This window comes from Suncus etruscus, chromosome 11, assembly GCF_024139225.1.
Source record: "Suncus etruscus isolate mSunEtr1 chromosome 11, mSunEtr1.pri.cur, whole genome shotgun sequence".
Taxonomy (NCBI): Eukaryota; Metazoa; Chordata; class Mammalia; order Eulipotyphla; family Soricidae; genus Suncus; species Suncus etruscus.
This window is the reverse complement of record NC_064858.1, coordinates 79,141,203-79,158,490: the sequence shown is the minus strand read 5'-3', so window position 1 is coordinate 79,158,490 and position 17,288 is coordinate 79,141,203. Positions and strand designations below refer to the sequence as shown.

The window sequence follows — 17,288 nt, the reverse complement described above, 5'->3', positions numbered from 1 at the left end:
GTAGTGGTAGGGCGTTTGCCTTGCAAGTGGCTGACCCAGGATGGACCTTGGTTCGATCCCTGGCATCCCATATGGTCCCCCAAGCCAGGAGCAATTTTTGAGTGCATAGCCAGGAGTAACCCCTAATGTCACTGAGTGTGGGCCAAAACAAAACAAAAACAAACAAACAAACCACAAACAAACCAAAAATAAATAAAAGAGGAGGTTTGTTTCAAGGTGTGAGGATAGGGATGTGTTTTCCAGAAGGCATCTTGGATTTTGCCATCAGGAGCAAAGTGGCAGAGTATAGACTAGTCTTAGCTGCTGAGAGATGAGACCAGAGATGACAAGAAGCTCACACAACCACATAGGTAGATGAGAGGCCATCTCTGGTAGCTTCTGCTGCTCCCCCTCACACCCAACATAGTTTTAAGAAAAGGTATATTAGGAGACTAAATTGGACTGCTGTGGAATTGGTGGATTTTAGTCAAGAGTAGGTTCTAAAAAGAGCCTGCAGCAGGATAGAGGGAACTGTTGAGGTCACTGTTCAAAGAGCTTGGAAGATCCATTGAAAAAAAATCAGGAACTTTTTGAATTCTCATGTGGAAAATGAGCAATGTAAAAATTTTTTGGAACACTCTCCTCCTAGTTCCTGATGTACTTGGAAAGTTGTGTAGTATCATTAACAACTTCAGAATGTCAGGGTGGAGAAGACCTCACTGAGTGGCTTTGAGTAGAGAGATTGCCCCATCCAGGGACATCAGGCAGGTTTGATTTGGTCGTTGTTCTAGAATTTTCCTGGGGAGAAACCTGAGATTCTCAGAAGGTATAGGTGTTGTTTTCAGTAAACTGACTTATAGGGGCATGAGAATATAGGCTCCATTTCTTGATTGAACTTTGGCTGGGTAAGGCTGTGATGTTTCCAGCCTGGACCAGGGGTATAAACTCACTTCCTGTAGTACCTTCTTCAGTTTCCCTTCCTTCCACTCACACCTCTTCCAGTGATTCCTTCTGCTCTCCTAGCTCTTCCTTTCCCTCTTCCTTTCCCTCTTCTCAGTCTTTAGCACATCCTTATCCTCTGAGATTGACATTTTGATCACCACAGTTTGCCCCAAAACCCCTGCCCCAGTGACAGGGACTGTGTCCTCCTTCTTGTGGAAAATGTCCCAGAGTCGACTACAATACCTTCTCTTCACTTTATCCTTCCAGCCCCACTTCTCCTTTATCCCCAAGTTCTTCACTGGAACTCAGTCCTAACCCTATCACTCTAGTAGAGTGGCCACTGGAAGACAGAAAAGGCTAAGAAATGCTGATCTGTCACTCTCAGGCTGATGCTGTGAGTCCCCAGGATTATGGGCTGTGTCCAGTCCTGCAGGAGGGCCCCCCTCTCCCAATTTCAGCTACTTTTAGGTGAGTAACTCTGAGAAGACAAAGCCAATTTAGAACTTTGGGGTGATTACCTAGGTGTGTTTCGCATTTTGGACTCGAACTTTTGCTGCCAGGCAAACCAAAGCTGATAATATCCCAATTAGTTGGCTGGCACCATTATCCAGTCTGGCTCCATGGCCCTATATAAGGGCCATCCCCAGCCCAGAACCGCAGACGGCCTCTGAATCTACTCCTGTCTTTTGAGTCCTCCTGCCTTTTGGAATATTCGCTGTTCATCATGAGTCGTCAGGCTAACTACAGTCAACAGTCCTGCAGGTCCTCCAGTGGAAGTCGCCGTCAGGGCTTTAGTGGCAGCTCGGCCGTGGTTTCCGGTCAAAGTCGGAGCAGCTGCACCAGGACCTCAGGCTCCCGCTCAGGTGGAGGTGGCGGCGGCAGTGGCTCTGCAGCTTGTGCGCTGATGGGAGGAACTCAAGGCAGCAGAAGCCTCTACAACCTAGGAGGGAATAAGAAGATCTCCATCAGCGTGGCTGGAGGCAGCATGCGGGGTGGTGGCTTTGGTGGAGCCTCAGGTGGTTGTGGTTTTGGAGGTGGTAGCAGAGGAATGAGTGGGGGCTTTGGTGGAAGAGCTGGTGGTTTTGGTGGAGGAACTGGAGGTTTCGGTGGAGGAGCTGGAGGTTATGGTGGAGGAGCTGGTGGTTTTGGCGGTGGAGCTGGTGGCTTTGGTGGCCCTGGTGGCTTTAGTGGCCCTGGTAGCTTTGGAGGACCAGGCTTTGGCCCTGGTGGATTTCCTGGGGGAATCCAGGAAGTAACTGTCAACCAGAGCCTCCTGCAGCCCCTTAATGTGGAGATTGACCCCCAGTTTGGACAAGTCAAGACGCAAGAACGTGAGCAGATCAAGACCCTCAACAACAAGTTTGCCTCCTTTATTGATAAGGTGAGCCTGTCACAGGACAACAGGACAGTAAAATATGGCCTAATCACTTTGGTCTCTTTCCCCATCTCCTCATGAATCAGAGGGAGGACTTCAGGGTCTCACATTAGCTCATTCCCTCAGTGCATAGCCCTATCCAGGGTTGCAGCTGATGTTGACTCTATCTCAGCGATTCGGGGAGGGCTACCTGGCTTTGTGCAGGTCCCAGCCTGAGGTTCATCAATAGCTCCAAGTAGAGCACTGCCATCTTGGATGCCCCTGTAGGCCTCTGAAAATCAAACATAGACTTTCTCCTTGAGAGGAACCAAACTGCTCCTTGTTGAAAAAGGCTGACTTTGCTGATGCTAGAGAGATGAGTTTCTCCTCCATCCACCTCAGGAGAGCAAGGGGAGGCAGAGGGCTTGGGGCTGAAGGTGTATCTTAGAGTATGGTGAAGGTACCTCCTCCGACATGGCTCTCACTGGAGACTTCAGTGTGAGGAGCTACAAGTGCTAGGAGTACTTAAAGCTGTGTGTATGGGCTGAGCTATAGAGAAGTTATGCTGAGACTCTTGTCCTCAGGTATCCCAGTTGACAACTGCTGTATAACTAGCAGGGAGTTGGTCTTGTCCAGTTGCTGAAGGCATTCATACTATTTTTGAGTATGATGTATGGACATATCTTTGTGGCCTGGGACTATATTTGAAAAGGTTTGTGAGACTCTTGGGTGAGGGAATGGTCCCACACCAAACATTTACCCTGGGCAGAAGATAGAGAGAAGTTAGACTTCAAGTTGGGTATCTCTTAAAGATGTTTTTGGAAGAGAAGCTTTTGAAAGAACTGTTAGCTCCCAGCAAGCACCTAGATGGCAACATAAATGACTCACAGAAAGGATGACAGGAATGCAAATTTGCTGCCCCAGGCCTTCTCATCAGTTTCAAAAACCATCCTAGGCCCTGGAGTCCTGAATGCCCAACATGAAGTATGGCATGTGATTCGTGCTCTCCAAACATTTACTGAAGAGTCAGTTAATTGCAGTTTACTCCACCATTGCATGCAATTAGCCTTCAAAGTTTTGTAGCAAAGGGAAGCTTAAATTCTTGAACTAGAGGTTCAGAATGTAGCAAAGCCCTGCATTTAAATCAACCTGGCTGCCAGGATCCCTTTCTTGGGTCAGGATATGCCTGAGAACCACAATTCTGTGATTTTTTTTCTTTCTTCTACCTGACTGCAGAATACCTGAATGTATCACAAACCTCCTCCTTGGGAGGCCTAGAGCTGTAAGATCTTCCTTCTATAGGACAGGGACTAAATGATAAAGAATGAATGAAAATATGCATAAAAAGATCATTGAACTGAAGTAGCAGGTAGGCACCTTAGCTATTTGGTTTCTGTCTTGTGTATTGTTATCTGGGCTTCCATTTCCTTGTTTGTGCAGAGGTTACTGACTTCCTCTGCATCACATTGGCACTGTACCCTCCATTAACCCCAGCTTTAGTACTGAAGTAGTATAGTAGCAAGGGGCAACTCTGCCAGAGAGAAGTGTATAGATTCTGGAGGAAACCTGAGTTGGCCCTTGACGGCTCCTTGATGCCTCTTTCTTCTTGGCTGGCAGGTGCGCTTCCTGGAGCAGCAGAACAAAGTCCTGGAGACTAAGTGGAGCCTCCTGCAGGAGCAGAGCTCCAATTCCAACAGTGGCAGCAACAATCTGGAGCCATTTTTTGAGAACTACATCAGCAGTCTCAAGGACTTCTTGAGTGGGCTGCAAAATGAGAGGGGCAAGCTTCAGGATGAGTTGAGGGGCATGGAGGAGCTGGTGGAGGACTTCAAGAAGAGGTGCGTGCTTCTGGGGTCTGGGGACAGGCCCGAGAGATGGGGGTGCAGGGACCAAAAGAGCCTGGAGGGTGGAGGGGCAGATGTAACCTGAGTTCTGTGATAGGTGGAAATCATTGCAAGCTTGTAAACATTTCTCCTACTTGTTTTGACCTCAATATCCTGGCCTTGAAATCAGTGACTTCTGTCTGGCCTGTCTGGGCCAGAAACCCTTTTGGGCATTTGATGATGTCATACATCCATATGATGTGAAAGTTTCTGAGGTATTTTCCAAATAGGAATTTTACTCTTTTGTCATTTGGCTTCTAACTATGAAGCAGCTTGCTTTAGAGTTAGAACACAAGCACCCATATCTTGGTCAAATGTTGCTCTGCCACTATTCAGCTCTGTGATCTTGGATAAACTTTGAGGCCTTAGGGATTCAGGGATCAGAAAGAGCCTCTTTTCTCCTAGGTATGAAGATGAGATCAACAAACGCACAGCTGCAGAGAATGACTTCGTAGTCATGAAGAAGGTAAGGAAGCTCTTTTACCCCCCAACTCTCTACCTTAAAGCCTCACTCAGTAGATGACTTGAAGTCTCTATTAGAATGTGTGAGTAAGGACCAGGTCCAACGAGGGAACCCCTCTGACAAGGTTGTGTAAGAGGTAGAATCTAGTGCCTCAGGGCCCAGTGAGTTGCCTCCCCGGAGCAGGATCTAAGGACCACTCCATTTTTGGCCCTCATTTCTGATGGGTATGCATGAGGTATATAAATACAATTAGGCTTGAGACAGCAGGAAGAAACAGAGTGTATTATTTTCTTCTCAGAGGGTAGGTTAAGGAGAGATAAGAGTCTCTCACTTCTCTTTCCCCATTCTCTGTGATATGACACTAGCTGTCAAAGTTCCCTCTCTTCCCCAGAGCTACCACTGTTCTCCCTAATAGAAAGCTCTCTACAGTGGTGGCACAATGGCCAGTGGGCAATGTGAAAACACCCAAACCTGCATGAATGTTACTGAGAAGAGTTTCTGGGGGAGCTCCAGGCAGAGCCTAGGGCTGGGTGAATTCATGAAAGATATGGGATAGTGACTGAACTCTCTCCCAGGATGTGGATGCTGCCTACATGACCAAAGTGGAGCTGGATGCCAAGATGGAGAGTTTGACGGATGAGATCAACTTCCTGAAGGCCCTATATGATGCCGTAAGTCTCAAGACCCCCAAGCCTTATGCCTTCCTCAAGGCATCCCAGCAGGCTTTCTTCTGACAGAAGCATCACCCTTTACTCCCATTATGTCCCAGCCCACTTTCTCCCACCAGTGGCTCTCGGGGTGGGTCTCCTCAGAGAGGACATGTCTGCTTGGCTCTACAGGAGATGTCCCAAATGCAGTCAGATACCAGTGACACATCTGTGGTCCTGTCCATGGACAACAACCGGTGCCTGGATCTGGACAGCATCATTGCTGAGGTGCGCGCCCAGTATGAGGCCATCGCCCAGAGAAGCAAGGCTGAAGCTGAGGCCCTGTACCAGAGCAAGGTGGGTGAGCTGCGAGCAGTTGTGCAGTCTTCTCTCTCATTTTCAGATGAGCGAAGCCTGCCCCAGCCATCTTTTCTTCTGCTACCCAAGGCAGCTTCTCTCTACCACTATTACCCCACCACTGGTCTGAGCTTACTTCCATGAATCCCCCTTTTTCCCAGGGAGACTGACTCAACCGTCACCTAGTCACCTATGACTTTGCCCCAGGAAACATGGTGGTGGTATTCATATTGAGGGTGTGTAACAGGGGTACTATTGACATTTAGTAAGTAAGATGCCAGGGATATTGCTGAATGAGCAGCCGCATCCCCACAAAAGGTTTCCCTGCCCAGAATGTCAAGACTGAGACATCTGGATCTTGAATTCAGACTGAAACATTTTCATTTTTCTCCTGGTGCTGGTCCATGTGTTTGAAGACCCTGAAGGTTGAAGTTAATGTTCAGAAGAGTGAGCAGAAGGAATTGGGGGATACTGGAAACAGTTAGTTTCCAGACACAAGAAAGTCTGTGCTCCTTTTCCCACCTCTGATGCTGACAGATCATAGCTGTCCAGTGACACTTGAGATGCTCTGGTTTTTCTGCCCCACAGCATTTGGAAATTATGGAGATGATTCTGGCACCAAATCAAGGCCTAGTACTGTTATCTGATAGTTGGTATGGTCATGAAAACAAGTGGTTGCGACTCACTTTCCTCATTTATAAAATGGAGAAGAGAGCATCTTTCTTATCATACAGTTGTCAGGATCAAGGTGACAGGGTGTAGGGCCTGGTGCCAGATCCTCTCCATAAATAACAGCTGCTGCACCAGAGACAGAGCATTTGGTTCCTCCAACCTGGTTCTAGTGAAGCAGCTGTGTTTCAGCTTTCCTGCCCAGAGCTTGGAGAGACTGGACCTGGGAACTTGCAGACTTTGTTGACTTTCTGAAAGCATGGCTCTTTCCTGTCTAGTTGGGTGAGCTGGAGAACACAGCAGGCAGACATGGAGATGACCTGAAAAGCACCAAAAATGAGATCTCCGAGCTCAACAGGCTGATCCAGAGGCTGCGTGCTGAAATCGAGAGTGTCAAGAAGCAGGTGAGAAGAAGAGGGGAAAGCTTGAGGCTGAAGACAAAGGGCTCTGGCTTGCATGAAACTCAGGGTGTAGCATTTATTATAGGGAACCCTGCCCTAGCCCGGGCTTGCCAAGATCCATTTGGTACAGCTCCAGCAAGGTGTTGACCTATGGATAGTTTGTGGACCTGGGGCCTACCTCACTGGAGAATGCAAGGAGACTGATGGGAGGCAGGGAAAGAAGCCAATTAACTGAGGCCAAACTGCGAGAGCAGCTAAGGTACCATCTACCACATCAGAAGCTAGGGCAGAAGAGTTTTCTGATGATGCAAGAAGGCCTTCTGGAAGAGGGAGGTTTTCTGTAAATACTTATTTTTTTTTAACCACAGGAGAGGAGAGAGATCAAGGAAGAATCTGGTTTCTGAGCTGTCCTAGCTCCTGGTGGCCAAGTGCTGCCAAATCCGCTCCTTATTGTGTTAGGTCATAGATCCAGGCCTGGCTTGAAGCTCTGGGGCTACAGTTTCCTCATTTACCCCAAAGAAATGCAGATGCCATTCACATAAGGCCTGAATGAATGTCTCTTGTCTCTAAATCGCATCGCTTACCTTCCCCAGAACGCCAACCTGCAGACCGCCATTGCTGACGCAGAGCAGCGTGGGGAGCTGGCACTCAAGGATGCCAATGCCAAGCTTCAGGAGCTCAAAGTTGCCCTGCAACAGGCTAAGGAAGAGCTAGCCCGGCTGCTTCGTGAGTACCAGGAGCTGATGACCGTCAAGCTGGCACTGGACATTGAGATTGCTACCTACAGGAAGCTGCTGGAGGGCGAAGAGTGCAGGTGAGTGGGGCCCTCTCTGGTTCCTGAGGCTTTCCTGCCTGGACCTGCTGCTGAGACCTTGTAGATACAAGCACATGGTCTAAGCCCAGATTCCTTTATGGTCTCTGAGATGCAGCCAGATCTCCAAAAGTGCTTTGTTTTCTGCACAAGCCCAGCCCTTACCCCTGCAGTCTTATCCAGATCAGAGGCATGCAAACTCATTCTTTACTAGGGCATTTTTTTATTATTGCTTTCATGGTAGGCTTTGGACGAGTGGATTTCTGTAGTTCCTGTTTCAACTCAGGACTCTGACCTGTGCAGATTCAGATATTTATTGATTTAATGGACTGGGGGAGGATGTGTGAACCCAGGACCATCCTTCTCTGTCCATCCCTTAGGCAGAATGTTGGTGGAAAGGGTGGTAACCTCTGTCTGATCTCACCCCAGAGAAAGAGCTGCAGAGGGTTTATTTGTGACTTCTTGTGCAGCCTATTTCTTATTGTCAGCACGGGCCAAACAAGTAGGAGCTGGGAGTTGGGCAGGCTCTCGCTTCTGCTGACCCACGTTGGTGTGCATTTGGGGTTGGGGGGCGTTGTTAACAGAAGATTGGTCTTTTCTCAGGATGTCTGGGGAGTGTCAGAGCTCCGTGAGCATCGGTGAGTGGTGATTCTGAATACTGCTTCTGGACCTGGGAAAGGGAGGGGTGTCCTGGAATATTAGTTTCTTCACCCATGGGGATCTGAGGGCTCTGCAGCCCCTCTGCACTTGGGCAGGAACTGGGGAAAGAAGCTCTTCTGGCCTTCCCTCACCCCATTTAATCTCCTCAGGGGTACCTAGTGGTTCAGTCAGGTGCAGTCACTGTGAGTTGGGTGGGCGTGGGAGCAGGACCCTCCAGCACTTCCCTGATCCTCTATTCTCTTTTGCAGAGATGGTTCACAACTCCAGCAGCGGCAGCGGCGGTGGCAGTGGCAGCGGCAGCAGGGGCGGTAGCGGTTCCTTGGGTGGAGGAACCGGGGGTCGTGGTGGTTTGGGCAGCTGTGGCCGGGGCCGCGGGGGCTCAGGCGGTGGCACTTCGGTGGTGCGCGGCGGTGGCAGCTCCATGACACATGGGGGCTCATCCAGTTCAGGGGGCTCCTGCGCTGTCAGCGGCGGTGGCAGCCGTTCTTCTCGTGTCTCTCAAAGCTCTTCCCAGAGCCAGCGATCCCACCATAAATTTTGAACAGGGTGCTCCCAGAGTGGTCTGAGCCTCCAGTCTCTTTTGCACCCTACCTTGCACCCCAGCTCTGCACGTTAGCTCTTCCACACCCTGAAACAGTGGGACTCTTCTCCAGAAGCTCAGACTTGCTATCTGGGGCCAAACCATCCAGGATGGGTACTGTTGCCCTCAAAATCGCTTCCTCCCACTAGGATTGCCCAGCCAGTGTCATCACCCAGCCACATGTCCCATTGCCTGCTACCCTGAGGACATGGAGTTCCCCATCCCAGTAGCCAGAGTCTCACCCTGGTCTCCGCCCTTTTGCTGTTGCTTTGATTTTCCTTGTCTCCAGAAAAAGAAATCTGTTCTGTACCTTCAATAAAATGCATATGTTTCTGAAATAGTGGTGGAGTTTTCGTTCTGAATTCCCAGGCCCTTAGGCCTAGTTCCACAACCCACTGTGAGACTCAGCCTCTTCCTGGAACATAGTCCTGGCTTGAGGCTGGAGAGAACCTCAGAGCACATTTTAAGAATGCTTACTTTGGCAGGGGCTAAAAAGCACAATTCGACAGCTATAGAGAACAATTTCCGATTCTATGCTCAGGAGTCACTTACAGTGAGGCCCAGGAACTAGAAGATGTACTGAGGATTCAACCCCAAGAGCCACTTACAAGGCAAGCTGTTTGCTTGTTGTTCTGTCCCTCTGGCCCCAGTAGTTTTTAGTCAGAACACAGAACTCAGTGCAATGCAGAGGTCTCTTCTTAAACCTGGAACATGCACACAAGGGAGAGAAGCCAAATCAAAATCCAGATATATTATGGAGATTGGTGGTAGAGCACTCTGATGGCTATTGTAATCAAGTAAGCCACATGAATGTGTGGTTTTCCATGCCTATGAAAATTATGTTTATATTCAGTGGCATTATGAAGCATGCAGTAGTATTATGTCAAAAATAATGTTCATAATTAATTGAAAATAGGGGTGAGAGTATAGGAGGTAAGTTGCTTGTCATGTGTGTAATTCGATCTCTGGCACCTCTTTCCCCCTTATGGTTCCATAAGCCCTTTAGAAGTAAGCCTTCAGCCTTGCTGGATGTGGTCCACAACGATCAAAGCAAAACAAAAACAACATGTGTTTTATTATAATTACTTTATTTAAGCACTGTGGATACAAAATTATTCATGATTGAGTCTCAGTCATAGAATGTACATTACCCATCACCAGTGCACGTTTCCTGCCATCAGTGTCCCCAGTTTCCTCCAACCCCCACCCCTACTGCCTATCCTCTGGGGCAAGCATTTTACTTTTTTTCTTTCTATCCCTCCCTCCATTCTCCATGTCCCCCCTCTTTCTCCTCTTTCTGTCTTTTCCTTTTTGACACTGTGTTTTGCACTATTGTTTTTTTTTTTTTTTTGGGCCACACCGGCGGTGCTCAGGGGTTACTCTTGGCTGTCTGCTCAGAAACAGCTCCTGGCAGGCACGGGGGACCATATGGGACACCGGGATTCGAACCAACCACCTTTGGTCCTAAATCGGCTGCTTGCAAGGCAAATGCCGCTGTGCTATCTCTCCGGGCCCAGTTTTGCACTATTGTTAATGAAAAGGTACCATACCATACATATCACTTTATCCCCTTTCAGTACCCAGTTCTTGTCCAGAGTAATCTTCCAACTCTTATTGTCATAGTTGACCCTTCTTTACCCTAACTGTCTTTACTGCTCTTTGCAGCAATCTTCCTACTATGGACTAATCTGCCTGGCCCTCATCTCTATTGTCTCTGGAAATTATTACCATATTGTCTTTCATTTTTATTATATTCCACAAATGAATGAGATTATTTTTCATATTTCTATTCCCTCTAACATCTTACTGACCACAGTACTCTACATTCATCCATGTATAAGTAAGTTTCGTGACTTCATTTTTTTCAAACAGTTGCATAATATTCCATTGTGTAGATATACACAGTTTCTTTAGCCACTCGTCTGTTCTTGGGCACATGTTTTTTTCTAGATTCTGACTATTGTAAATAGTGCTGCTATAAACATACAAATGCAGAGGGCTTTTCTTCATGGTGGTTTGGGTTCTTAAAGTATATTCTTAGGCATGGTATTGCTGAACCCTATTCAAAGCTCAATTTATAGTTACAAAAACAAAACTTTATTGCTGAAAATGATATCAAAGTGAGAGTTTGCTGTTGGAAAACAATACCCACAGACATGCTGGACACAAGTTTGTGTTCGCATTTCCTGTTCTTAAAAAAAGCAAAGTGTAAAAGCTAGGTTGCTCTTTTAAAGAATAGATATGCTATCTAAGTGAAAATCTCTTTATAAAATGTGGCCCTCATTAGCATAAAGGACCAGCAAGGTTTTCAGATAAAAAGGAGGAGAAACGTAAATACATCACAGAAACTCAGTGATTTGTGGAACTCCAGTATGTATATTAGTATATTAGTCTAGAAAAACACAACTGGTAACCATAACTTTCATGAAGAATCTTCTAGAGTGGAAGTCTCACTTGGAACTGTCTTATCCAGAAGGAGGAAGAGCAGCCTGCACTTAGAACAGGTGTGGCCTCGCCTCTCAAAGGAAAACCCAAGACTGGCCACGTTTCTCAGTGTAATGTGGACAGGTGGACAAGGCAGCATGGGCAGGTGTGCCTTGGGATAGAAGTACTTTCAACTTGTTTCTAATTTATCAAGAAATTACAACAGTCCTTGAGGTAGAGGGTTAAAGAAAACCTTTTCTGTCTCTTTTGAATGGTTTATAATATATCAGAGTCCTGCTTTCCTTTTCCAATGAATTTTTAGTTGATTAAAGGAAGCTGGAGGGAGCTTTGGAAACAGAAATAGGAACACATCTGGCAACAATAAAACAATCACTAAAACATGTTTTTTTTTTTTTGTTTTATTACTTGCTTAGCAAGCTACTGACTGCTTTTTTTTGGGCCACACTCGGTGACACTCAGGGGTTACTCCTGGCTATGCGCTCAGAAATTGCTCCTGGCTTGGGGGACCATATGGAATGCCGGGGGATGGAACCATGGTCCGTCCTGGCCCTACAGCTCCTGCCACTGCTCTGGGTCCTACTGTCAGCTTTTTATGAATGAGCCCAGTCATCTTTATATGGGGAGGCTAGGTTTTATATACCTTTACGAATGAAAGAAAGGAGAGATGAGATGGTTGAGCTGATCTAGGGTCATGCAATTAAGAGGTGGATCCAGGATCCAAATTCTCTAATTCCAAAGGCTTCCTACACAGCCCCGTCAAGCAGATAATGGGCCATTCAGGGAAAAGTGCTCAGCTTTGGAGCAGGCTGCTGATTTGAATTGTCTATACACTCACATGTTTTGTATGTGGGGGTCTGTTGTGATCACCTGGCACCTTCCTACTCTCTGCCAAACGTCCTCAGATAAACAAGATTGTGTGACTCTCTATTTAATTCCTGACATCATGAGAGGTTAATAAGGGATGGTTACTGTTTACAGTCCACATTTCAAGAATCCACCTATTCATCTATGGTCAGGATAATAATGAATTGTTAATTCCTTATGCTCACATGATACACAAGTCTCTCATTAGAAGAAAGAAGAATCATAAACTGGAATTTATCAGGGGTTATATATTTCCAGTGGACCCTGAACTCTGGTTTATACCCCACTCCTCAGATGTGTAACTTTCTTTTTTTTTAATTATAAATTTTTATTTTGACCATACTGACTTACATATCTTTCACAGTAATATTTTAGGTACATATTAACATAGAATCAGGGGAATTCCCATCACCAAATTTGCCCTCCCTCCACCCCCGTTCCCACCCTGCATCCCATATCCCCCACTCTCACCCCCTGGGCTGCTAGAATAAGTGGTCCCCTCTGTGTCTAGCTTACTACTTAGCGAGCCTACATCTGTTTGGTCCTGGTACTTTCCCTTACTTCCACCTCTATTTGAGAGGCGGAACTAGATAGTTCAAGTTATGTGGTTTTGTTTGAAGATAATAAGAGCAATAAAATGGGGTAAAAATCAAAAAAGCCAAAAATGGGCAGAGTCCTTCTAGAGGCTCTCAACCTCAGTTTGAGAGAGAAAATGAAACAAGGAATTGAAACACTACAACAGTACAAAAAGAATAAGATATCCAGTGAGCACTACAGCAATAAAGACAAGTGCCGCATAGCAGCCACGGTCCTGAAATATAAACATGGCAGAGCACAAAAAGAAAAAAGAAAAAAAATGGAGACACCAACTCACCAACTTCAATATCCACATCAAGACAAAGAAGTAAAAAAAAGTAAATAAATAAATAGATAAATGAATAAAAAAGATTATTTTGTGCCCCCCCCTTTTTTTCCCTGCATAGGCACAGTAAATAATGGGGACATTAGAGACGGAATTCCCTTGGCCTAAGAGATACAGGGGTTCTCCACCTTGAAGTATATTTTCATGGTATTAACTATAGACCTCTTGCATATTTGTTCTTACTTTTTCTTTAGCTCAACACATAAAAATACCTTCTACTCAGGCAAGTCTAGTTCTTGCTTGCCTCAAACATTCTCTTGCAATTCAATCTAAGTTTAACCTGCAACCTTTTTTTTTCCTTTGGTTTAAACCTGTGTGGCTTTGCCCCAGAGCCAGGAATTGATGGCAAATGAGTGCCAAATGGGTGTAGAAATAATCATGATTGTTGGATGGGATAGTTTAATATGCATGGAAAATATTATCTCTGGACCTCAGCCATGAGAATGCTCAGCACTGTGCTAGACCTTTTAAGGACCTCCCATCTGATAGTATCTATGAAAGATATAGAGAGGAGGAGAGAGGGAGAGAGAGGAGAAACAGACAGACATCTAGATAGATAGACACAGAGACATGGACACAATGAGACATAGAGAGAAAGAAAGATTTTAGTTAAAAGGTTATCAGAGAATATCTTGACTGACTGGGGCATAAAGAGGAGCTTGAAACCTTAGTTGCTGCTCCAAATACCTACTTCATGCCAGAACCCTAGGGGATGGATCATCAGGGTGCTATTTCATACCCTGCACCCCTGTCCCACCTGCAGACAGGATCTACTCAGAGGGCTCCTTAGTATTCTGTTCTAGCTGCTGGATCACAGACACTGCCGGAAACTGCTGATAGATCTCTCACGGTTTTGGATTCAGAAGGAAGATTTCAGCTCTAGTTCTTGCTGCAGTTTCAACTTTCATATTACCTCACCTTGATTTCTTCCTCCCTTTGTTTCTGCTTCTTTCTTGGAAAGTTAAGGTGCCAGGCTGATATCTCTGAGATGTCAAGGGCTGAAAACCCTTAACATTGTTTAATTAAATTATTATAAATTACAGAGTTACAAAATTATTTATAATGGAGTTTCAGGAATATAGTGTTACGATACACATCCCTTCATCAGTGTCCACTTCCCTTCACCAATGTCCCCAGTTTTTCTTCTGCCCCATAAAACGGCTCCTCTTAAGCAGGGAGAAAGAGATTCAAGAGTGTGGGAGAGTCAAGGTAAGGACTTAACTTGATGCAGAAGTTGTTCTCCATATCTAGGACATAACATCTTTGCAGCTCTGGGACCCCCATTACAGGGGCATAGAAGGAAGCCTTACCCTATGGTCTATAAAGATCTCCTCTTTCCAGGTGGGGCTACCTAGTGAAATCTTCCCTTCCCTCCTTTCCCTGCCCAAGGGCCCTGCCTATCTCCCCACCCCTGCAACACTTTGCTCTGTGATATCTATCACCAGCCCTGGGAGACATAGGGTGAGATGGGGAGTAGACTTATGGGGGTTGCCCCTGCCAATCTCTCTCAAACCTTGTCACTGACCTAGCCTGTTCTGGTAGCTGATAGTTGCTCAGGCCTCACCCCGTTGGCAGGCCTGGGTTTCAGGAACTAGGAGACAGGACAGACAAGCTTCAGACCACAACTGACTTCCCACTTTCCTTTTGAAGGACAGCACTAGAGCACAAGATGAGAGATGTGAGAAGAAGCACACATCTTTCTCTAAAGACCTCACTCTTCAGTATGTATTGATCCTGGAGCGGCAGTGCCTGGGCTCAATAAATATTCTGTCCAGCCATCTTGATCTGTGTGTTCTGGGACAAGCCACTTTATCTCTCATAATATTTTCTCATTCAGAAAATGAGGATAACAAAAAGTTCTTCATTATGTTGGTTTTCTGAGTAAATAAAGCTATCTGCATTGACTAGTGGTTCACTAAAACCACTTGGTAAGAAGTTACCATTATTGCTAAGATAGTGATGGTGATTGTGATGGTGGAGCTGATGATGGTGGAATGCTATGGTGTTGATGAAGATGATAGTGTTGGCAGCGATGGTGATGGAATCTCATCATCATCTGACCAGAATCTCAAGAGGTCATTTCATTCATCTGTTTTCCCATACCTTTTTGATTATAAAGAACACTTGGGATTTTTTTATTTTCTTTCTTTTTCTTTTTTTTCTTTTTTTGTTTTTGGGCCACACCTGGCAGTGCTCAGGGGTCATTCCTGGCTGTCTGCTCAGAAATAGTTCCTGGCTGGCACGGGGCACCATATGGGATACCGGGATTCGAACCAACCACCTTTGGTCCTGGATCGGCTGCTTGCAAGGCAAACGCCACTGTGCTATCTCTCCGGGCCCAAAGGGATTTTTGAAAAATTACTAAGTGCAGTCTGGATCAGTGAAATAGGTAGAGTTGGCTTTTGAAACTTTCCAGGTGATGCCAACAAGTATCAAGCTTAGAAAGCGCATCTCTTTGCCATTCAACCAATGGAGAGGCTTCCCTTTGGGAACAGCAATTTGTCTAGGAACCTTGCCCACCTTTTACTGTTGATCTGAGAATAAATATCCCACTTGAGATTTATAACACCACTCTTGCTTCACATTAAGTCAAAGTTATTATTATTTTCTTTTGCAGGAGCTGTTTACTATCATTTGCTGGCATATCTTCCCTCAGTCCTTCCTAGAATGACCACTGTGTGCCAGCCAGTGACATGAGGCAGATAGAGAAAAAGTGAAGTGTTGGAACTGATGCTGACAGTGGGTCAGAGAGTGTAAAGATAGATTGTAAAGTCTGCTAGAGTGTCCACTTATATTTGATTAAATGTCTAAAGTCCCCCTGTTTAGTAAAAGGGTGAGTAAATTTATGGGTGGGTGCTGGTCCAATTTCTCTGTTCCCTCAGATCCCTGAGTTTCCACCTACTCTTTCTCACTCTTCCTCCAGGCAGTATCCTTCATGGCCACACAGACACCCCCTTCTGGCTCCTCATTCTGTGTCCCACTAGGCTTTGGTGCCAATAGCTTCCAGGACCTCTCCCTAAATCTGGTTTCCAACATGGTCTTATCTTATTTCATTTATTTCCAGAGGTGAGTTTGAAACTGGTCCCTGCTATGCTGAAGTCTTCTCTATTTTTTCTTTTTTTGCGGGCTGAAGGGACCACATTCAGCAGTGCTTGGGCATTACTCCTGGCTTTATGCTTAGGAATTACTCTTGGCCATCTTGGGGACCATATGGGATGCTGGGGATTGAACCCAAATTGGCCATATGCCAGGCAAGTGCCCTACATACTGTGCTATAACTCTGGTCCTCCTCTAGTTGCTTTTCTTTATGAATATTGCTCCATCCCCCTGCTCTGGCCATAAATAATGTCAATCACACTAACAGCTACTGACTACACTAACAGTGTACTGACTTATGTCCTATGTTAGGCCCTTAAATGCTTTGTGTTTTTCCATGTCCCTTGGGCTCTATGACCCCATTCTAATTCCTTTCAGTCTCAGAGGCTTCTGAGTAGGCAGGCAAGCCTGTCTAAGACTACAGATGCAGGGCTGGGAATTAAAACCAGGGTGTCACATTTCAGGCTCCACTCTCTTCTGTGTCTTGGTGTCTCCTGGAAACAGGCCACTAAGCAGAGAAAGCAGAGGTGGTGGTGATAAGAAAGTGTGGAGGCTGTAGTCTGCCCACAGAGCCCCTCCCTCCCAGGATGCCCTTCTTCTTGATGCTGCTCCCCATACCGCTCTCATTTTTTTCCACCACACACCCTTTCCCACCCCTCTAGCTGTGGCATCTGTGGTTTTAACTTTAATAGAGGCAAAACATTTACTTGTTGCACACATGCAAAGGAAAAGGACTTTGAAGATGTTAGGAAAAAAAAAACTTTCTTCAGCCCTTACTAAACCAATTGATTTTTAAAAAAAATTTTTGGGTCACACCCGGCAGCGCTCAGGGGTTACTCCTGGCTCTATGCTCAGAAATTGCTCCTGGTAGGCTCGGGGGACCATATGGGATGCCGGAATTCGAACCACCGTCCTTCTGCATGCAAGGCAAATGCCTTACCTCTATGCTATCTCTCTGGCCCCACCAATTGATTTTCTATATGACTGCTCTCTTTTCTTGATTTTTATGAGTTCATAGAAACCATAAAGATGCCTCAGAGCTACCACTATGAATTTCATTTCCTTCATTTCACATCATATCTGAAGCAGTTAACGTTAGAACATTTTCTAATGTTGTCACTTCATGGTCTCCACATTAATAAATTAAAAAGATGCCCAACTGAGAACATCATCCTTTTAGGTGGTCATGAAGTTGCCTCCCAAGTTTAAAATGAT

The 17,288-nt window shown here is 45.9% G+C and overlaps 1 protein-coding gene across 1 annotated transcript; it reads left to right on the top strand.

Moving 5' to 3' along the window:
- The first annotated feature begins 1,645 nt into the window (after positions 1 to 1,645).
- On the top strand, positions 1,646 to 7,513 carry LOC126022531 (keratin, type II cytoskeletal 3-like). The gene is made up of 8 exons (XM_049783481.1): positions 1,646 to 1,985; positions 2,022 to 2,302; positions 3,893 to 4,113; positions 4,564 to 4,624; positions 5,197 to 5,292; positions 5,461 to 5,625; positions 6,573 to 6,698; positions 7,289 to 7,513. Exons 1-8 carry the CDS (start codon positions 1,646 to 1,648, stop codon positions 7,511 to 7,513), a joined length of 1,515 nt encoding a protein of 504 aa, XP_049639438.1.
- The last annotated feature ends 9,775 nt before the right edge of the window (positions 7,514 to 17,288 follow it).